The following is a 23,706-nucleotide window of genomic DNA, read 5'->3' on the forward strand; positions in this document are numbered from 1 at the left end:
CATGTGACTTGCACCACGCAGAGAATGATGCAATTCTGGACTGAGGACTGAGGTCAAGGTGAACTGGTGCTAACACGTGGTCAACTTCCTTGGCTGACTCGTTGCTGGCCATACCGAGCTTGACTTCCTGGCCGCCGCCCAAAATTTGACCGAAGCTGCGCCTGTCATAAGCCACCAACCAAACTCAGCTACACATTGGGGTCACGCACGCTATGTATTCTGCGGCAAATTAACCTTAGTACTCCATCCGTAAAGAAATACACAGGGAGTATTAAGGTACGCAGTAGTGCAAATATTTTTCGTTCAACAAGTTTGCGGACGACTAGCGCAATGCGTTCGCCCGCTTGGGTTGCATGAGCAGGAAATTACATTGGCTCTGTGGCTGATTCAATTCTCGTCCAGTCGCTGGGGTATGGGCAGACCAACAGAAGTGAGATACTCCGGTGCTCGGAGAGAAGCGAACAGAAAGATCCGGTCAATTGGGCTGTTTGCGCATTGCTTACGAGACCCTTCTCGCCGCGAAGAACAGAGAGATCCAGTGCTTTTTTCCCCCTGAAATCTAAAAAGTGCCCGTGCGCTTTTTAGTCGAACCGAGCAGCCGGCTCGGGCTGCTCGATCTCGCTCGCGCATGGGGCAGGTGCCACCTGGTTTGAGGCTCACCGCTGCGCTGCCCCTGCTCCTTGCCTTCCTCCTCATGTTGGTACTGGCATTAAATGTGTTCACGCTAGTCCCATCAGATAAAGAATACAGATTCACCTACTTTTATTTTGGGATTTTAAATTCTTTTAAAACCGCATCTTTTAAACCACACGTCGGAATTCAATTCCGTTTTTACCATTAAATTCATCGCGACGGGATCTTTGAAACTAGATCCCGCATGGATATGTTTCGACGAACTTTTTTATGTCAACTTTGATGCTATATGGTGCAACTAAACTACTACATTGTGCAACTTTTAGTACTACATGGTGCAATTTTTTTTAAAAATTAGTTGGCCTGTAATTTAATGTAATTGTACACAAATTGATGTTTTAGTTGGCTTATAATATAGTCTAGTTGAACACACATTGATGTTTAGTTGCCAGAAGGACTAGTTGCACACACACATGCTAAGTTGACTTGTAATTTAGTCTAGTTGCACACATATTGATGTTTAGTTGGCAGGACACTAGTTGCACACATATGCGCAATTGACGCCGCAATGTAGTCTAGTTGCACACATATTGATATTTAGTTGTCAAGACTAGTTACACACACATATACTCAGTTGGCGCGGCAATATAGTCTAGTTGCACACACATTAATATTTAGTAGTCAGGACTATTGACAAACACATATGCTCAATTGGCGCGGGAATTTAGTCTAGTTGTACACACATTGATATTTAGTTGACAAAAAGATTATTGGCACACATATATGCTCAGTTGGCGCGGCATGTAGTCTAGTTGCACACATATTGATGTTTAGTTGGCAGGTAGACTAGTTCGTCGAAACATACCCATGCGGGATCTAGTTTTGAAGAGCATGTCGTGAAGATTTCAACGGTGAAAACAGACCACAATTCCGATGTCCGGATTAAAAGTTATACCTTTTTAAAATTCTGAAACCACAAATAAATGCATAGGAAAACAAAACGTATGCGCCGAAACATATGGATGTGTTGCTATTTAATACGTAGCAAGGAAAATGGATTAGATGAGAAATATTTTCTGATTATGAAAGGGGACGAAATATTTCCTTAAATGACCGGCCGTTCGCTAATCATATTGGGCGGCTGGGTGCCGGCTAGACGCGTCTTTTTTTTTATCGATACAAGTTCATGCTAGTCATTCGGGCTTTGTAATACAGTTCACGCCACTTCCGCCCCTCGTCGGTGTCTCGCGGGCCCACCTGGCAGTGACGCTACTGCAGCGGCTCCTATCTCACGCTGCAACGATGGATCGTGTCCGTTGGATGAAACCGCACCTGCGTTGGATTCCCAGCATACCTAGCCGAGGAGCAGAGGCCAACAAAAAACTTCGTTAAACCCCAGCAGAACTCGGGCGCGCGGCGGCGGGCGGCGGGCGTAGGCGGCGGGGCTCGGCGAGCATGTTCGGCTGCGCCACTAGCGGTGAGAGTGCGGGGCGACGGCCGGCGGCTTGAGCGCGTGACTGATTCAGCGGCCAAGCGGGGGACGCGCCGGCTCGGGCTGCGGTAATTCCTCAATCGCCCCTTTGCTTCGGCGCCCGAGATTGAGAGCCCCCCACGGCCAGGCGCCGCAGGACCTCACCGGAGTGGGGCGCATCAGCCATTTCCAGCGGGGACAGAGCGACAAGGAGAGGTTGCCGGCTGCGAGCGGCGACAGCGGGCTGTCTCCCCTCAAATCCTCGGCCTACACTGTTAATCGAAGCTGTGCTAACTGGCTCAGGTTGATTTTCCAATAAAAGGTTCGCCCCGGCTCTTTCGCAATCCTGGCTCCACAGCTGCTGACCTCAAGTGTTCATTATTATGCAAAGCTAGGCCACATTTCTGTTGTAGTAGTGAGTACTGGCAACGAGATTTTTCCTATAAGGTTCCTAGCTTTTTTCTTTCCATCCGACTGCATATAATTTACCTTTGCTGTCTGCAATATTTATGCTCCCAGCTTTAATCTGGCCCAAATTGTAATGTCATATTCTGTCTGAATCGTGCCCAGCTGAAAACATCTGTGTACAAATTAATTCTGCCAAAATAACATCCTTGCTATGTTTGCATGATTTAAGTCCTCATTGTGGATGTAGCTGCTCTCTTCTAACAATAAACATACTATATCTGCTGTTTTTTTGTTCATGTTCGAGTCCTTTCTTTTGCTAGACAGATTTCCACTGTTGTTCCCTTCTTTAAATGTCATTCCTTGGTTGGGTGCTTTTAATCAGGTACAATGGTTCCCGCCAACCTAAATTTAATCCTGCACCATATGTTTTGAAAACAGAAAGCTTCGATTTGTTGCTCTAAGTGAGCCTTGACACTGAGGATAACAGTTACAACGTTTTTTTTTGCAGGAAATTTTCATGTAACTTGTCTTATTATTTCCTGGGTGGTCCTCACTGTTAACTTTTCAAGGAAGTTTGCTCCATGAAGTACAAAAGTAGTGGACATTCTTCCTTCTTCGGCTTATGCTGTCAGTGTAAGGAGGGGATTGGCGGCCCTCTTCTATGCACCGAGCAGTGCTAAGTTTCATGCGTCAAGCCCTTGTAGAAAGAAGCTACCCTCCGGCATTGCGACTTTACTCTGTGGCTTGTTGCTTGAAGAGCTTAGATCATCAAGAACCTACTGGAAGCTTCTTTTACAGTGAGTATAAAAACCAGTGTCTTCCTCCCTTGATCACACTAGCAGTTCGTACATCAAACTGGAACAAGGCCAGGAAGATTACCTTCAGGGAGTGTGTGAAGTTATATGGGCTATCCCGGTCAGTTGGGCTGTTTGCATTGCTTATGCAACCCTTCTTGCCGCGAAGAATCAGAGAGATCCGGTGCTTCATGCAGAGCATTGTTGATTACTGTGGAAGTGCCGGCCCAGAGTTGTTTGAGTTGGCACCTATTTTGGTCAGTAATTTGGGTGGGTCAATGACATTACTACAAGTTCATGCTACAGTTATTCGGGTTTTTGTAGAGTTGTCAATGTTTGAGGATGCTCTTCTCACTTACATTGAGGCCAAGAAGGTTGGAGTTGAGCTGCAGTTGTGCAACTTCCTGCTGAAGTGTTTAGTGGAGAGGAATCAAATCATGTCTGCGAGGAGTTTGTTTGATGATATGAATACATCTGGTCCGTCACCAAATGTGTACTCTTATTCAGTTTTGATGAGTGCTTATACACATGGAGATAGGTTATGCTTGGAGGAAGCATTTGAGCTTCTATGTGAAATGGAAATGAAAGGCATGAAACCGAATGCGGTAACCTATGGCACTTACCTCTATGGGCTTTGCCGTACCAGACATGTGTCATCTGCATGGAACTTTCTTCAAATGCTTTGTCAGAGAGGCTACCCTCGCAACAGTTATTGTTACAATGCTGTGATTCATGGTTTCTGTCACGAGGATCAGGTTCAGAAAGCCATGGAGGTGTTTGATGGGATGAAGAAGGGTGGGTTTATCCCAGATGCCCATAGCTATAGTATATTAGTTGATGGGTTATGTAAGCAAGGGGATCTATTGGCAGGCTATGACGTGCTTGTCGAAATGGTAAGAAATGGGATTGCTCCTACTCTGGTCAGTTATACTTCACTTCTGCATGGTCTTTGCAGAGCTGGAAAGGTTGAATTGGCATTTGACCTGTTTAGGAGGCTCAAAGAACAAGGTGTCAAGCATGACCACATAGTTTACAGCATTTTTCTTGATGGTTGTTGCCAACATTTGGATCTAGAGGTTGTCTATGACCTTTGGAATAACATGGTTCATCATAATTTTATTCCAGATGCTTACAACTATACTAGTCTGATATATGCATTCTGTAGACATAGTTACCTCAAAGAAGCATTGGGAGTATTCGAACTCATGTTTGAGAAGGGAATAAGCCCGAACATTGTGACATGCACCATTCTAGTTGACAGTTTCAGCAAAGAAGGGATGATCGATGAAGCCCTCCTATTCCTGGATAAAGTACGCCATCTTGGAATTGTTCCTAACCTTTGTATGTACAGAGTTATCATAAATGGTCTGTGCAAGGTCAACAAATGCGATGATGTGTGGGCCTTTTTTGCAGACATGATAAAAAGAGGCTGTGTTCCTGATACTTTCATTTATAGTATTATTATTAATGGCTGTGTGAAAGCACTGAGACTTCAGGAGGCTTTCAGATTGTTTCATAAAATGTTGGATGAGGGTACAAAACCTAATATATTCACATATACTAGCCTAATAAATGGTCTTTGCCATAATGACAGACTTTCTGAAGCTGTGACATTGTTTAAGCATATGATTTGGGAAGGATTGACACCAGACAGGATTTTGTATACATCTCTTATTGATTGCTATTGTAAGCGTTCAAACATGGAGGCAGCTTTGGAAATTTTTAGAGAGATGGAGAAAGGGGGCTTATCAGCAGATGCTTTTGTTTATACTTGTTTAATTGGGGGCTTCAGTAAAGTGCTTGCGATGGATGGCGCACAGTGGTTGATGGAAGAAATGATAAATAAGGGGCTTACACTTACTGTAGTAACTTATACAGATATGATAGTTGGATACTTCAAAACTGGAGATGAGAAGAAAGCTCATATGATGTATAACAGTATGCTCCAGGCAGGCATTACACCGGATGACAAGCTGAGTAGTATATTGGGATTTGGCAATGATGGAGATAGTTTTCAGGACTCCCTGGAAGACAAGGATATATCATAAGTTTTCATATTGAGCTCTATGGGTGAACGACTACTTTCAACAATTCATTGGTGGTGGAGAGGGAGAGCAGTTGAAAAACTTGGTATACAGTGAGCAGCTCTCAGCGCTTGTAGCGAGCTTGTACAGGTGATACTAGAAATGCGAGGGCCATGTGTATCGAAGTGGCCTAAAGACATAAGCACGCCTATCCATGTATTCCTTAAGTTTTCTTATTTGATAGTCAATTGACAAGCATTTTCATTGAGCTGAAAGCAGAGAGCAGCCGTGATTGATCAGATCTGGCATACAGCATGTCATTACAGACCCAGGATCAGATCTAGACTGGTGTCTGTGTGTCATGTGAGCAGTGTTAGGCAGCATCTAGGCAATCTCAGAGATGTATATGATAACCCACAGTTCACCAGGTTTGCAGCTGTTATATTGTTTTCCTTTTTTTTTCAGTCCTTATGCACACCAAAATTCTACTGTCGGTTTTCTACACCACTTGGTTCCATGCCAACCTTAGAAAAGGAACCTCTCGAAATGGTATATTGGTATTATACCATGCTGCAGGGAAATGTTCTGCACCGATAATATCTTAAGCTAATAGGTCGTTGTATGAGTTGGTGAGTCTCATACATACCTTTGTTGTTTAATAAAATCAGAGCACCTTTGGACCCTCTTTGCACGCATACTGATTTGTACATCTGTTTTCCCATTGAAAGTTTAGGTGGATTTAGTTTTAATTCTGTAAATTGAGCAAACTATAGTCCAAAAACGACTAAAAATTAATAAAAAGATATAAAGAACGGTGTAAGTATGTATTTGTTACCTTTTCCGCATCCTTCTGCTGCATGTATTCCAAGTTTACTTCTTGTCCATCATTTCAATACCATTCAATGTTTCTATCTCTACTGGGTTAGTTTTTGTATGTACATCATTTGCAGCAATATTTCTGACGAAAATTGTTTTGCATCTTCCTTTGGACGATTGAGTTGCTTGTGTTAATATCCGCTAATGCCTTTACCAGGGTTTCGTGTTACATGGACTTCTGTGGATGAACATATCAAAGACGATCTTGATCTTCAGAGTGCTGCTCAAGAGGAAGAGGTAGCAGATTCTGCTCAGAATTTTCTACAGCATATTCCAGCGAGTTTCCATCTCGTTGGTGATACTTAAATGGTGCTAATGTGCCAGGTGCAGGCTATTATACTTGTAGCAGAAAGCATGGGAGAAGGCACTCGGTGTGCTCTGAATAGAATTGTGCAGTTGAGGCTGAGAAACTTGTACGTTGCTTCACGTTCCTCTTTCCCTTCAGCATCACACTTTCTTTATACCATATATTTTATGTGTGATAGAAAAATCATATAGTTTTGGTCTCTGTCTGTGTTCACATTCATATTGCCATGTACCGAAGTATAACAATTCATAGGTTCAATTTTTCGAACTAAAACTACGACAAGAATTATGGAACATAGGGAGTACATAACAATTCATGTCACAAGACACAAGTGAATGCTGCCAGCTTTCCACAGTTGAACTAAGCCGCATGATTGGGGGAATCAAATTTGTATTAACAAATGTAAATCTAATAACAAGAGTGTTTGGTTGATTGATTCCATTAATTCTGTAAACAATTTCGGGGTGGAATCTTCCTTTCTAAAACTTTGAATTTCATGGGTACATTTTAGTCATTTTGTTTGTTACTCTTCATGGCTACTATTTATTTCAAGAGCCAAAACATCAATATTGCTACCTGTATCTGACCATTTGAAAAGAGAATACTGTTCTTTTATATAGTGCAGCCTGATACATGAATATGACATGCTATTTCGCAAGAGAACGCGCACATCAATTACTGTTAGATTTAGGTTTAACTTCATTACCTATCCTAAGCTAGTGCGCCTACTCCCTCCGTCCGAAAAAGCTTGTCCCAAGCTTGTTCCTCAAATGGATGGTGCTAGATACATCCATTTGAGGAACAAGCTTTTTCGGACGGAGGGAGTATATGAAACTCTAGTGGAAGTGTTGGGTCATTACCATAGTTGAAAAGCAGAGTCCCATGGTCGTGCGCCTCCGAGCAGCGAGGAGTTGGTCAACAGATGTGTAGGATGCCCACGGCACAACCTTGCGGTGGCCGGTGGTGGTGGATGGTCTTCGCCTCTCTTAGCTAGGTATAATGTGTTTCTTTTGCACCGTGCCGATGTACTCCTATGTCATATGTTTCTTTTGGGCCTATGTCCTGGTGAATCTCAATACAAGTAATGCGTGAGTAATCACCAAGATCACTTGTGTCATAATTGGGAGATAGGAAAACTCTTGGTTGGTCAATGGGATTTGATGGTGAATGAAGGTACCATTGTCTGAATGCTCATCTTAGTTCATAATTTGAATTATTTGACAACACGATTTATGTTACCTTTCTTTCATGACAAAATCTTCTAGTTGAGCCACGTAAAACATTCTTAATGAAGTCAAAATTAAAACACCACTAACATCATCTATTGCTTAGTCGATACAAGAGAAGAGATGTCATTACGATCAATATCTTCTTTCTTTATTACACGCCTCACTACAAGTCTTTGTTTGAACCTTTTGAGATTTTCCTCAGGAGTCATGTTTGATTTTGCAAAGCCATTTACACCCCACCATTTTAACTCGTTTAGAAAACTCTATTAAGTTCTATTAAGTTCCATACATCAGTAGAGCCCATAGTCTTCATTCTACATGGCAAAAGACCATTAACATTTAATGCTGAGGCTCAAAGCTAGGTGTTGTATTTGGGATTTCATAGCCCTCGTTCCACATGATGCATATGAACAAAGATTTCATGGATATTCAGTACGTAAGATCGCTTCTCCTCAAGATTTATGTTCCTAGGCCCCGACTCCCATGAGCACATTATTTTTGTAGAACATATATCATGCTCCAGAGTCTAATGTCTTAACAAGTACAATTTTTTATTCTAATCCGCATTACTATTGGATAGAAAATGGAGAAGAACTTAACGAAGCATGGCACATGATTATAACATCATTGATCCACATGGTACATTAGTATCATGATTGACATAGATTGGCAAACTTGCCACTTTAGAATTAATGTGTGCTTCAGATGTCATAAGGGAGTAAGTATACATAGTCATGGTTAAAACAAGGAGTTAGAATATTAGCGTGTTTTTCATCCATTCTCCAAATAAGACTTCTTGTTGGTCCCATCTTAATAAGAGAACTTACTTTAATTGTGGTGATATGGTCTTACTAGGATAAGTGATTGTTCCATCCCCCCCTCGGAATGTGGTATACTAGAACAACCTCAATTTCGATGTCTCATTATTTACATTTCTCTTACAGTTTGATTCTACCAAAGCACACAGGATCATTGCAAAATATTCATGAAAATAACTCGCCCCATGGCTAGACTAACTCACATGATTGTAATTCAACTTAACTAGGGATTTAAACCACACATAATCATTGTATTACAGAGACCAAGTGGTTCACCTCAAAAACATGAATCAAATTTTCTTCTAATGTGTTATTCTTTATTGTCCTTATGACAAAACCCTTAAGTCTCAACTTTATCGGGTGAAGTGCCCTTAAAATGCTCCTCACTAGAGGCCAAGCACTCCTTGGCATAGTCTGAGTCGGGAATTGCAATCTCTTATTTCAGCTGAGATGGTTTTTCTTTATTGGACCGCTCGCGTTATTTTGCCTTATTGTCGTAAATCTTTTTTTTGTTAGCGTAATCTCAATGTTAGTGGTAGGAGTCGTGGGAGCTTTTCCATGTAATGCATGTTGTCGGTTGTTAAGCCCAAGCATGAAAATGCTCTTTTCCTTCCATTTGAGAAAATCAAATGGAGTGGGTGCTTCCCCATGTAATTCTCAATGTTAGTGGTAGGAGTTGTGGGAGCTTCCCATGTAATGCATGTTGTAGGTTGTTAAGCCCAAGCATGAAAATGATCTTTTCCTTCCATTTGAGAAAATCAACTCCATCGTCCAAGTAAATGGTACCATTGTTGGTGTTCATTGCTAAAAAGAGATGATAACTTGAGCGTCGTAACAAAACTTGAACCGTGAATTAACTTTGTAATTGATCTAAATTAGAAACATGTTTAATTGTTGCCATTGAGTTGAAAACCAAAAGAAACATATGTATTTATAATTGACCATAAAAATAATCAACGCTAGTCAGAATATTATCATATATTGTAACAACTTCTGCTCACTAAATATTTGATCAGAAGTTTTTGTTTGTTTTATTTTGCTTAGAGAAACTTAAAATTAAATAAAGAAACCCAAAAGATTTTCGTTGGGGCGTAACCCTCTCAGCAACGCGCCACATCGGAACCCGCGCGTGGTGTCAAATGGGCAATGGCCGGGCCGTCACCCCCCACCCCCCCGATGGTGCGCCGTATCTTGATCTAGATACGGTGACAAGTGAGCCAGGATCGGGCCGTCGTATCCTTGGTGACGCGCTACATCGGTGCCTGGATGTAGTGGAAAATGAGCAAGGATCTTTGCATTTGACTCGACGAGTGCGAAGGGTAAGGAAACTAGTCGGACCTAGGAGGATCCGCTTAGGTAGCTGGAGTGTAGGGTCCCTGACAGGGAAGCTTCGGGAGCTAGTTGATGCAGCGGTGATGAGAGGTGTTGATATCCTTTGCATCCAAGAAACCAAATGGAGGGGATAGAAGGCGAAGGAGGTGGGAGGATACCGGCTTCAAGTTGCGGTACACATGGACGGCTGCAAGCAGAAATGGCGTTAGGCATCTTGATCAACAAGAGCCTCATGTATGGAGTGGTAGATGTCAAGAGACGTGGAGACCGGATTATCTTGGTCAAGCTGGTAGTTGGGGACTTAGTTCTCAATGTTATTAGCGCGTATGCCCCGCAAGTAGGCCACGATGAGAAAACCAAGAGGGAGTTCTTGGCAGGCTTGGAGGACATGGTTAGGAGTGTACTCATTGGCGAGAAGCTCTTCATAGGAGGAGACCTCAATGGCCACGTGGGTACATCTAACACAGGTTTTGAAGGGGTGCATGGGGGACTTTGGCTATGGCATCAGGAATCAAGGAGAATATGTCTTAAGCTTTGCTCTAGCCTACGACATGATCGTAGCTAACACCCTCTTTAATAGAGAGAATCACATCTAGTGACTTTTAGTAGTGGTCAACACTCTAGCAAGATTGATTTCGTCGTCTCGAGAAGAGAAGATAGGCGTGCGTGCCTAGACTGTAAGGTGATACCTAGAGAGAGTGTTGTCCCTCAGTATAAGCTTGTGGTTGCTGACTTCGCTTTCGGGTTCGTGTCCAGGGATAAGCGTGCCAAAGTCGCTAGAACGAAGTGGTGAAAGCTCAAGGGGGAGGTAGCTCAGGCGTTCAAGGAGAGGGTTATTAAGGAGGGCCCTTGGGAGGAAGGAGGGGATGCGGACAATATGTGGATGGAGATGGTGACTTCCATTTGTAAGGTGGCCTTGGAGGAGTTTGGAGTGTCCAGGGGAAGTAGAAGTGAAGCTAAAGATACCTGGTGGTGGAATGATGGTGTCCAAAAGGCTATTAAGGAGAAGAAAAATTGTTTCGGACTCCTATACCTAGATAGGAGTGCAGACAACATAGAGAAGTACAAGATGGCGAAGAAGGCCGCAAAGCGACCTGTCAATGAAGCAAGGGGTCGGGCGCATGAGGACCTCTACCAGCGGTTAGACACAAAGGAAGGCGAAAGGGACATGTATAAGATGGCCAAGATCCGAGAGAGGAAGACGAGGGATGTTGACCAAGTCAAATGCATCAAGGACGGAGCAGACCAACTCCTGGTGAAGGACGAGGAGATTAAGCAGATGGCGGGAGTACTTCAACAAGCTATTCAATGGGGAGAATGAGAGTTCTACCATTGAACTGGATGACTCCTTTGATGATACCAGCAGGCGTTTTATGTGGCGAATCTAGGAGTCTGAGGTCAAGGAGGCTTTAAAAAGGATGAAAGGAGGCAAGGCGATGGGCCCCGACTGTATCCCCATTGAGGTGTGGAGAGGCCTCGGGGACATAGCGGTAGTATGGCTAACCAAGCTCTTCAACCTCATTTTTCGGGCAAACAAGATGCCATAAGAATGGGCGAGGCTGAGTATATTAGTACCAATCTTGAAGAACAAGGGGGATGTTCAGAGTTGTACTAATTACCGTGGAATTAAGCTGATGAGCCATACAATGAAGCTATGGGAGAGAGTCATTGAGCACCGCTTAAGAAGAATGACAAGCGTGACCAAAAATCTGTTTGGTTTCATGCGCGGGAGGTCGACCATGGAAGCCATTTTCTTGGTACGACAACATATGGAGAGATACAGTGAGCAAAAGAAGGACCTGCATATGGTGTTCATTGACTTGGAGAAGGCCTATGATAAGATACCACGGAATGTCATGTGGTAGGCCTTAGAGAAACACAAGGTCCCAACAAAGTACATTACCCTCATCAAGGACATGTACAATAATGTTGTGATGAGTGTTCGAACAAGTAATGGCGACATTGTTGACTTCCCGATTAAAACAGGACTGCACCAGGGTCAGCTTTGAGACCTCATCTTTTTGCTTTGGTGATTGATGAGGTCACAAGGGATATACAGGGAGATATCCCATGGTGTATGCTCTTTGCAGATGATGTGGTGCTAGTCAATAATAGTCAGATGGGGGTCAGTAGGAAGTTAGAGTTATGGAGACAAACCTTGAAATCGAAAGGTTTTAGGTTTAGTAGAGGTGCAGTTTCAGTACTTTGTAAATCAGACTATGTACCCACTACCTATAATAGAACTTGTTCTTATCTAAGGTCTTGGAGTAGATCTTGTGCTCTAGGTGTTCTGGATTGAACTCTTGCTGCCATATCAGCCTACATTTGCCTCTAGAGCGATATCCCTTCAACACTTGTGCTGTACACATTGTAGCAGCAAAGTGGAGTTGCTCCTCCACAACCTTTGTGCTGCTTCAGGTGGCATCAGAGCCTCGTTGACCCATACTAGTTCTTGCTGTCCTCTTCGAGAGCAAGCTGCAGCAAGCAATGGAGCAATTGGAGAAGAGGATGGATGCCGCATAACAACAAATCAAAGAGCCACGTGAAGATCTTAATCGGAGATTTGATCAGTTTGGTTGAGATGATAAGAAAGGGTGTCCCCCCTGCTACCATTGAAGGAGATTCATCTAAAGAAGAAGAAGATGTTCATCAAAGGAGATGTAATCTTGGAGCAAGACCGCCACAATAATGTGCTGTTCAACGTGCTTCAAGAAGGCCAATATCCTCCATATCCTCATACCAAAGGCTCGTCTAGGAGTCAGCCTAATAGAGTGGAAGAAAAGACGGCTCCACCAAAGGCAAAACGACCCATCCAGAAGCAAACTAGAGGCAAGGGCAAGTCCAATGAAGGCCCAAAATGCTATAAATGTGGTGAAGAGGGACACATATCCAACAGCTGCCCACTAAGAAAATTTGTTAACACAACTATCCATGATGATGAAGGCGATGAGGAAGAATACAAATCTGAAGATGTAGAGGGACAAGAGGTTTGTCAAGAAGAAGGTGAAGAGGTGGTATGTGTGATTCAGCATCTCCTATGTTCCACACCACAACCTGACGACACACAACGGAAGAAAATATTTGAGAGCAAATGCACAGTGAATGGCAAGGTATGCAAGTTAGTGATTGATAGTTGCAGCTGCGAGAATCTTATCTCCCAGAAGTTGGTGAGCCATTTAAAGCCTGATACTCATGATCATCCAAACTCCTACACTATTGGGTGGATCAAGAAAGGAGTGAATATTGTTACAGTATATGTGGATTGTACTAGCCCTTTCCATCTGTTTGGACATTTGGTTGTGTTGGCTAGTGCATGGAGCTTAACATGGTATCGGAGCTAAGGTCTTGAGTTCAAGTCCTGGTTTGCGCAATTTATTTAAAAATTGCTGATAGCCCCCCTTTGTGTCCACGTAGAGGCCTCTTGAGTCATACGTGAGTTTCGCGCGTCGTCGCTCTCTTCCGGTTGTATGTGTTGACTTGTCTTCCCCGTCACACGTGAGAGGGGGTGTTACAGTATATGTGGATTGTACTAGCCCTTTCCATCAGTTCGGACTTTTGGTTGTGTTGGCTAGTGCATGAAGCTTAACAAATATGAGGATCACCAAACAATGCAACCTGTCACTTTCCTTGAGCAAGCATTATTGCTCAAATGTGTTGTGTGACGTAGTTGATATGGACGCTAGCCATGTTCTTCTTGGGAGACCTTGGCAATTTGATGTGGATACTACACACAAGGGCAAGGAAAACTCTACTCTTTCATTTGTAACAAGAGAAAGATCATTATCTTACCAAACAAAACCGAAGGTAATACCTCTAAGGAGGAGGGGAATACTATGTTAACTATCCCCCATACCTCTCATGAGTTTATGGAAGACTTGAAGGAGGCAGATTTGTGTGCTGCACTTGTTGTAAAAGGAGAAGAGCACCCGACTATTGAAATTCTAGCAAAGGTACGTGGTTTATTGGTAGAATTTCAGAACATACTTGGAGAGCCACAAGGCTCGCCACCGATGAGAGGAATTCAACATAGAATTGACTTAATTCCGGGAGCAAGTCTTCCTAATCTTCCACACTATCGAATGAGCCCAAAGGAGCATATATATTGAAGGAGAAAGTGGAGGAATTGCTGCAAAAGGGGCACATTCGAGAAAGTATTAGTCCATGTGTTGTACCAGCCCTACTCACGCCAAAGAAAGATGGATCTTGGCGCATCTGTACGGACAGTAGAGCCATTAATAAGATCACTGTAAGGTATAGATTCCCGGTTCCCCGTTTGGATGATATGTTGGATCAGCTTAGTGGAGCAAGAGTGTTCACAAAGCTAGATTTAAGAAGCGGATATCATCAAATCCGTATCAAACCTGGGGATGAATGGAAAACCGCCTTCAAGACAAAGGAAGGGTTGTTTGAATGGCTAGTCATGCCATTTGGACTCTCAAATGCACCAAGTACCTTTATGTGCTTAATGAATCAAGTCCTTCGACCCTTCTTGTCCCACTTTGTTGTGGTCTATTTCGATGACATCTTGATCTATAGCAAGGATGAGGATGAACTCTTTGACCACATTCGGAAGGTGCTAGAAGTACCAAGGGAAAATGAGCTCTACGTCAACTTGAAGAAATGTGTTTTCCTGCAAACACAACTTCTTTTTCTAGGATTCGTCATAACATGTGACGGTATTCGTGTTGATGATTCTAAGGTTGAAGCAATCCGAGAATGGCCAACTCCGAAGACCATTTCTGAGGTAAGAAGTTTTCATGGCCTTGCAACTTTCTATAGGCGATTTGTGAAGAATTTCAGCACTATCATGGCACCAATTGCCGAGTGTTTGAAGAAAGGAAAGTTCCAGTGGACAGAAGCAACTGAAGCTAGTTTCAATGATATTAAACAAAAACTATCACAAGCTCCTGTCTTGGTGCTACCTGATTTCAACAAGACTTTTGGGTTGGAGTGTGATGCAAGTGGAGTAGGCATTGGAGCTATTCTATCTCAAGAAAGGAAGCCCATTGCTTTCTTTAGTGAGAAGTTAAGTGAAGCTAGACAGAAATGGAGCACCTATCAGCAAGAATTGTATGCCGTTTTCACAACCTTGAAAATTTGGGAAGTTTATTTGCTGCCTAAAGAGTTCATTGTATATAGTGACCATCAATCATTGAAGCATTTTAGAAATCAAAAGCATGTTGACCGCATGCTAGTGAGGTGGGCAGCATATCTGGAGAGGTTTAACTATCTCATCGTGCATAAATATGGGTCAACGAACTGAGTGGCCGATGCTTTGAGTCGTCGTGCATGCCTCCTGACTTCTTTTGAAGCTGAACTTCCAGGCATGGATCAAATAAAGGAGTTGTATGAGGATGATGAAGACTTTGGCCATGTTTGGGTGAAGCACCTAAGGGGCCAGCCATTAGGTGACGACTATTTGGTGCAGGATGGCTATCTCTTCAAAAATGATCGTTTGTGCATCCCAAGGAGTTCTCTGCGTGACAAACTAATTAGAGAACTCCATTCAAGTGATCTTAGTGGCCATGTTGGATGGGACAAGACTATCGCTAATTTGGAAGCTCGCTACTTTTGGCCACAAGTAAAGAGAGATGCTGGAAAGTTTGTCCAGTGATGCCCTATATGTCAAACCTACAAAGGCCAAGTCCAGAACACGGGATTATACATGCCTTTGCCTGTTCCTGTTGCTTCATGAGAGGACATCTCTATGGACTTCGTCTTGGGCTTGCCAAGAACAAGACGAGGAGGTGATGTTGTGTTTGTGATCGTGGATAGATTCTCTAAGATGGCCCATTTCATCCCATGCCGCAAGACAACGGATGCTCATCATGTGGCAAACCTATTCTTTCGAGAAGTGTTCAGACTTCATGGAGTTTCAAGGTCCATTGTCTCAGACCGTGATAGCAAGTTTCTTGCTGCATTTTGGCTCACTTTGTGGAAGCAATTCAACACTGAACTAAAATTTTCTAGCACTGCTCATCCACAAACAGGTGGGCAAACGGAAGTGGTGAACAAGTTTTTGGGTAATCTGATCCGTTGCATTTGTGGAGAAAGAAAGGGGCAATGAGATATGGCTTTATCTCTTGCAGAGTTCTCCTACAGTAACTCCAAGCATAGATCCACATGAAGGAGCCCTTTTTCAATTGTCTACACTAAAGTTCCAACACATGTGGTGGACCTGGTGAAACTATCATCAAGGGGAAACTCGAAATCAACATTATCCTTTGCTGATAATTACACCGAGTTATTTGAAGAGATTCGCGGTGCTTTGGAACCACAAAATCAGAAATATAAACAACTTGCTGATTGCAAAAGGAGGCCAAAATCATTCCAAGTCGGTGATAAGGTGATGGTCTACCTCTGAAAAGAGAGGCTGCCTTTAGGTGTTAAAGGGAAACTTAGGCAGCGAAGATATGGGCCCTTCTCTATCGTGAGGAAGATAAATGATGCTTATGTGATAGATCTTCCAAGTGACATGGGTATCTCCAACACTTTCAATGTTGCGGACTTGACGCTCTACCATCCAGAAGAAGTGCTCTATGAAGATAACTCGAGGGCGAGTTCCAAACAACCAGGGGAGAATGACGAGGAACACTAGATGAGAAGAAAGAAAAACACATGCCAGATCAGTTTGGCTACTTCTAGATGCTTCCACTCTAGTGTAGTATTTCTTTTGTTTTCTTTACCCTACCCACTGTTTCTAGAGTTCTCTAGTTATAAGTAGTTGTGAGTAGAGAGATGAATCCTAAATAATGTTTTCTAAAGTGTTCCAGCTATAAGTAGAAGTATGTGAACCTATAAATAGAGGTCCTCACCTCTACTTTGTAAACCAGACTATGTACCCACTACCTATAATAGAACTTGTTGTTCTTATCTAAGGTCTTGGAGTAGATCTTGTGCTCTAGGAATTTTGGATTGAACTCTTGCTGCCATATCAGCCTACATTTGCCTCTAGAGCGATATCTAGCGCAACATGTTGAAATTGTTCCTTCAACACTTGTGTTATACACATTGTAGCAGCAAAGTGGAGTTGCTCCTCCACAACCTTTGTGCTGCTTCAAAGCGTGTTGATAATGACAAGAGAGGTCGGGGTAGATCGAACGAGGAGTCCGTAAAGAAAGATCTGAAGGATTGGAGTATCACCAAAGAACTAGCCATGGACAGGGGTGCGTGGAAGCTTGCTATCCAGGTGCTAGATCCATGACTTGGTCGCGAGATCTTATGGGTTTCACCTCTAGTCTACCCTAACTTGTTTGGGACTGAAGGCTTTGTTGTTGTCGTTGTTGTTATAAACTTAAAATTATATAATGATCAGCAAAAACATTGGTTAAATTAACAAGAAGTATTGATACAAAGCAACAACATAATGCATTCCAATGTGTCATCAGACAAAAGGACTCACATTCAATTACATAATGTTTAGTAAAATTTGACAATAAAAGTTGCCATCAACAATTACAATAACCAATAGTATTTATTTTGTTATTAAAATTCTCAATGACATGGTATAAAAATGCCATTAATATTGGACATTAGTATAACCGTAATAATAAACATGACACCCACTAAGTGAACATTATTAGTGTAACATTCACGATGAAAAATACATTAATATTAATCTTCAAAATATCATAAATTCTCCAAATAATAAAATTTGGACATTGATATTAAATCAGGATTCGCCAAATAATAATGTTTGGTAAGTGATAATGATTAGATAAATAACATGGCTTGCTTTGCCAATAATTTTCAGCAACAATTGTTGTAAAATGACCATGATATTAATAAAATTTTCAAAACAAAACTTTCTCGTTCCGAAAATTAATCATAATTTTGTCAACATGGTCTTCATTGCATCAACCAATGCATGTCTAAATTAAAGTACATAAAGTGCACCATGAAGAGACTTTAATTTTGCCCAATAGGCACACTGATCCAACATTATTAAGTGGCACGGTGCGACGTGCAAAATCGAACTGCATGACTATTAACGTTCAGCGTGAGATGGCCTCAACCTATTAAGGAAATGCAGTGAGGATGACAACAACATAAACTTTTTGCTCTCAAATAAAAGATCTGAATGAAATATTCAAAAACTTTAGGAGTGACTCATAATCGTGCTCAAGATTAATATTATTTTACTATCTTAACATATAAACATTAAACTGATACTAAAATTGGTATCAACATAGAAAATGTCATAATTATGACATCAGCATTAATACCACATTAAAGTTTTCTAAATAAAATCTCCTAGTCCATTTTTCCAAATAAATAAATATGATTTCTAGCATAAATCCAGGGAAAATTTTATTGAGAAAATTTTAACGCGATATTAGTGTTGATGCCATTATTATGATTTTTTTAGTGCTGATCTCATTTTTAGTACCATTTGAATGTTAAATATTAAGATTGTAGAATGATATTAATGTTAAGCACAATTATGACTCACTCCCTAAAGTTTCTGAATATTTTATTAGGAAATTTATTTGGGCATGAAGTCTATCTTGATGGTATCCTTATTGCACTTCCTTAAGGGTGTGATTATTGCTAACGAGTTGAGGCCATGTCAAGCAGAATGCTAATGGCCGTGTGGTTGGTTTTTCGCACCGCACTATGTGATCCAATAATGTTTGGCTAGTGCCTGTTGGGAAAAACTAAAGTATTTGTCGATGCATTTTAAATGCCCGGCTAAGTTGTACTCCCAAGTCTGTGATGTCAGCCTAGCCATGAGGTGAGATAGGTGACCTTTTGACTGAATGATCATGTGTGCTATGATACAGTTAAGATGCATGATAAGTGTAAATGATGAGACATCATCGAAATTGCGAGCTTGTTCTATTATACCACATTTAGGCTTACTAACACCAATAGCACTGACAACAAAAAAACGGTGGTACTTCTCCTATTAGGATGGAACCAACAAGAAGTCTTATTTGGCTAATGAATGGAAACCACACTGGTGTTGTGACTACTTTTATCCTGTTTATGTGTACTTACTCCCTAATGAAAAGCACACATTAATGTTAAAGAAGCAAGTTTGTCGGTCCAGTCTCAGTTATGACATTAACATTGCTGTGGCTTGTGATTATATTTCAGGTGAACTTTGTTTATAATCATGTGACATGTTTTTTATTGAGTTCTTGTCCGGCCAAAGTGATGTGGACCAAGAACTAAAATGTATGCATGTTAAGACATTAGACTCTAGAATGTGATATATGTTCTACTAGAGTAAAGTAATCACCAAGAGCCTAGGAACACAAATCATGCGATATGAGTTCCTATGCATCATGGACTAAGAAGGACTAGGAAATCTCTATTGCATCACCTAATGTTGAGCCTCAATATTTCCCTATGACTAATTGGTGCATGATTGCTCATTGTGTATTGTTGCCATATAGGGTGAAGACTACGAGCTCTGGTGTATGGAACTTAGTAGAGTTTTCTAAGTGAGTTAAAATGGTAGGCCATAAATGGCTCTGCAAAACTAAACGTAATTTTGAGGGAGTTTTTGGGAGGCTCAAACAATGGCCTGTAGCCACCAAAAGGCTCATAATAAAGAGAGAAGGGATTGATCACAATGGCATCATCCTGTCTTGACTGAGGAATTGTCACGATGCTTGTGTTATCACTCTGGCATGCTTTTATGCTGATTGAATTTTTAAATATCCTGCGTGGCTCAACATGAATGTTTTGTCATGAAAGATAGGAAACATGGCATGTTGTGAATAATTCAAGTTATGAACTAAGTCAAGCGCTTATACAATGGTACCTTAAGTCTGCGGTGTGAGTTTCACTGCCTTTTGTGGATGAAATCTCATTGGCCAACCAAGAGATTTGATGATGCCTCATGCAGTATTTGTATGGAGGTTCACCGGGACATGAGTCCAAAAGGAGTATAAGTCATATTGTATTGATATGCACCGATAGAGTATGTAGGAAACACATTAGGCTCAAGTACTCTGTCTCACCTGCTCCGAATGTTAAGGGTGATAAAATTGTGACATTTCAATGACCGAGGAATCAGTTAAAACTGACCTGATAATGCCAGTTCTTTATGCTTCAGTTGTCAAAAGCACCATATGTAATCAAATATGAACATATCCTTATTTATGTTGGGGATACTCGGCATACACTAAATCTAGAAATGTACACTACTCGAAAGCAGCCACCAAGTCTTGCAGTGTATGCACAATAAAAAAGATTACACACTCTCTTATAAGGATACAAGTAACCTTGAAATTGTAGGTTGGTCGGAAATTGTTAAATTGTTATTTATGTGAGGTGTGTGTGGATATTATGAATTCTACTCTACGTCATGTTACATCTCCACTCTTGTGGAAAGAGCTACATCATGGGAAAGCTCAAGAAAGGACAACCATGGCATCATTAGTGATGCAAACTAGTTCGTGTTATGCTAAGAGGCTACCAGACATGTTGTATTCCGAAGGAATTCTTTCCCCAAAATTAAAAGTAGTAGACGACACCTTTAAACCAGTTATAGTGATTATGAACACCCAATGCTCTATGCGAGTAATAACATGTCAATTGTGTTAACAAAACTATTGACACTATATTAATGTTGTTGGAAGTAGAATCCAAGATTAAACATATGATGTTTGTCTCATAAGTTTTGTGGTTCATCTTGCTAAAGGCTTATCACTGACCCTTCTATGGTTATGTTGTCAGGCATAGGTCCGGAGATCCTTTTGATGACAGTCAAATAAACCAATTCCCATAAAGTATTATGCTTTTCATTTCAAGATATGGTACTGTAAGTACAGAGGTTCAGTGACATTTCTTTTGTCATTGTAACACTTTATTTTGGTCTGTTATTTCTATCGAGAGTTGGCCTATGATGTTTGCTTGTTAACCTTATGATAAAGGGGTAGAATGTTGAAATTAATCTCCTGGTATAACAAACCGAGAGAAAGTGGGGGAGAAATGTCTCTTACCCTACGCACATGTTTATCCTGGCACCCAAAACCAAAGTTGGTTTCAGTCCCTTAGCATCTCTGGCGCGCATGCACAAACACATTTTATGGGTTAAACCCCCTATACTTCTAACTACCGATCCTAAAACATAGATAAGGAGGTTTGAATGGTCATATGCCACCACCAGACACCAAAGATGGTAGTGTTAGCGACCCCCAACATGACTGTCGTCTTGCTGCTTCCTCTTCCCTAACGAAGTCCACATCGCCGGAGGGTCACGGCCGCTGGCATGGGCCACCCCCTAAAAATCTCAACTCCTTCTCGTGAGTGTCCGATCTCTGATTAGTTTTAGGTGTTCTAATCATGAGATTAAGATCCAAGCACATCAATTCATGTCTCTCATATTATTTACTTCATTTTTTGGCTGCCCAGTGGCAATCAGCACCTTCAAAATGTGGTTAACCAACAGTTAACTTGTACTACTTGTATAATGAAGAGGGAACAATAGGTCATTTGTTCTTGCAAAGGATATATAACGAAACAATTACTTTTCACCAGGAAAAGAATATCTACAAAAGGTTTACTAGGATAACCCCATCTCCAAAATAATTGAGCACAAGCCTCTCTAGCTGGAATAACTATAATATATTTAGAGCTTTGCACTAACAAATGTTTCCTCCATCTTTAACTGTTTCTAGTCTAAGTATCTACTTGTACATAGCTTTAGAATGATGACGTACAAAAAGGGCAGAAGAACACTTTGTGATGAGACGCCAAAAGCGTGATATCCGTGGATATGCTCCGGAATAAACCATGAACTGGAACTGGTTAGGCTTAAGGGCCATCCTTTATATGGGAGGGAATATATATTTGGAGTATTATCTTAAAGAAAAAATAATAATATGTCAATTGAGCGGTTCTGCATGTTTATATGCTACAGTGTGTTCTTTTTCAAGGCTTGCTGGTACCGTGCTTCGAGAACAACATTTTGCAGTTTTGGATATATTCCTTTTTTTTAGAAAAATGTTCTTCTCTGGGCAGTAGCAAATATTCCTGGTTGGTTTTGGTTTGTTAGTTCTTTTTTTTTGTGGAAATTGGTTTGTTAGTTCAACATGAATTCCATTCTTCTTTTCATTTTGGTTTTCGTCATGTTCACTAAAAATATTGAATATCTCCCTCAAAAGCATCACCACATAAAAGAAAGAACGAAAACTACTTATTTTTTAAACCGGAGCTCTGAGAGCTCTGAGGGTCATGGCCACTATTGAACACCCATATGTAACAATTTAGTTGGAAGTAAGTTGTCTGGAAATTGAATTTGGATCAGTGTTGGGAAGGAAGAAGGCACAACAGAGCATCGAGGTCGTCGCCGATAGCACTGGGGCGAGCATAGCGGGTACGCTCGCCCTGGGGACGCCGGCAAGGCCTTGACCAGGACGAGCCATAGCCAGCGGCAGGCGGAGGCGATTTCGAAGGTTAACGGTTTGGGGTGTGGGAGGGGAGGGGGTGCAGGTTCATCGGATAAAAAAAAGTCTGATGGTCACCGACTTAGGGATGGACGGGAGGTGGCCCAGCACGACGGCGAGGCTGGCTGTAAAACGATGAACAATGGCGGAGGAGGTGGTAGAAGGCCATCTGATTGTTCGCTTTAGATCGGACGGTCTAGAAAATATCGATTGGCCCAATATTTTTCGTCCAGTACCACTATCCAGCCCCCATCTGTAATCCATGTTGAATTCAACAGGATAAAATACTACACGGTGAGGGCCTGAGGGGAGAGTGCTTCTCACGCGAAGCTTATAATGCCATAAAATATTCTGGACCCGTTCTTCTCTCGTAAGGATCATCAGGCAGCCCACTGAAGCACCTAAGAAACTGTCGGATTTCAAAGGGAACACCACCCACCCACCGGAAAACCATCAAGGCAGGCAAGGCAGGCCACATAACTCCAAGGCCAACAAGAAGAGAAGATCCTATGGAATCTCCCTCTCGTCGCTCCTCCTTTACGTGCGAACGCGACTACAATTCAATTCGCGCAGTGCAGTGCCCCCCGTCTTGCGGGGGAACAAAAGTCGCTGCTGCACCCACGGTTTCCCTGCGGGAATATGCTTCTTGTGTGATCCGGATTCCAGTCACCACTCTTTCTCTATCCGTCGTCCCAGGACCAATGAACGCCCTTCTCTCTCATCCCCGACACCGAAATCGCCACGTCCACACCCTACTTCGTCCCCTCTAAACTTGGGTTTCCAACTAGGCACTCAATAAATGAATAAAATCTAAGTTCAATGTTTTTCCAGACGGTGCATAAGCCTTCACAGTTTTTTCATCTTTCCTAACGAGTGCATAAGCCTTTGCCAGTTTGCGCATGAGAGTGCCCATAAAAATTCCTACTATTTTTTGTGAAAATTTTATAGTGTAACTGCAAGGTTAAACATCTAAATACCGAAGTTTTACAAAAACCATCTGTACAAGTATGTCAGGCACACTTGCACAAAATGATCCGCCCATAAGCTCAAAGTTGCTTTGTACGTCAATAGTGCCCGTGGAGTTTCAAGCAATTTTTACGAAATTTGTATAGTGTAAACGTGAGGTTGAATAGTTACAAATCAAAGTTTGTGGGTACTCACTTGCACGAAATGATCCGCCAATATGCCTAGAGTTGCTCCTCGATACCTAAACAACACTAATTGTAAAAAATTCAAACTACTTCGTGGACAATTTATAGTCTAGACACAAGGTATAAATTTAAATACTGACGCTTTATGAAACCTGGTCCGGCCTACCGATAAGCTCAAAGATAGCTTCTTTGTATGCGGACAATGCTGGTCAAATTTCAGATGATTTCGAGTGAATTTTTTGTGTGAATACAAGGTTCAAAT

The 23,706-nt window shown here is 41.8% G+C and overlaps 1 protein-coding gene across 3 annotated transcripts; it reads left to right on the forward strand.

Moving 5' to 3' along the window:
* Positions 1-1,974: 1,974 nt before the first annotated feature.
* LOC123044221 (pentatricopeptide repeat-containing protein At1g63330) lies at positions 1,975-20,808 on the forward strand. 3 transcript variants are annotated; one of them, XM_044466897.1, is made up of 5 exons: positions 1,975-2,426; positions 3,021-5,758; positions 6,364-6,443; positions 6,531-6,619; positions 20,582-20,808. In XM_044466897.1, exon 2 carries the CDS (start codon positions 3,174-3,176, stop codon positions 5,352-5,354), a length of 2,181 nt encoding a protein of 726 aa, XP_044322832.1. In that variant the 5' UTR covers positions 1,975-2,426; positions 3,021-3,173; the 3' UTR covers positions 5,355-5,758; positions 6,364-6,443; positions 6,531-6,619; positions 20,582-20,808. The 3 variants fall into 3 exon arrangements, with proteins under 3 accessions (XP_044322832.1, XP_044322834.1, XP_044322833.1); XM_044466899.1 differs by having other exon boundaries at positions 6,537-6,619; XM_044466898.1 differs by lacking the exon at positions 20,582-20,808 and adding an exon at positions 19,294-20,553.
* The last annotated feature ends 2,898 nt before the right edge of the window (positions 20,809-23,706 follow it).

This window comes from Triticum aestivum, chromosome 2B, assembly GCF_018294505.1.
Source record: "Triticum aestivum cultivar Chinese Spring chromosome 2B, IWGSC CS RefSeq v2.1, whole genome shotgun sequence".
In the NCBI taxonomy this organism is placed as follows: Eukaryota; Viridiplantae; Streptophyta; class Magnoliopsida; order Poales; family Poaceae; genus Triticum; species Triticum aestivum.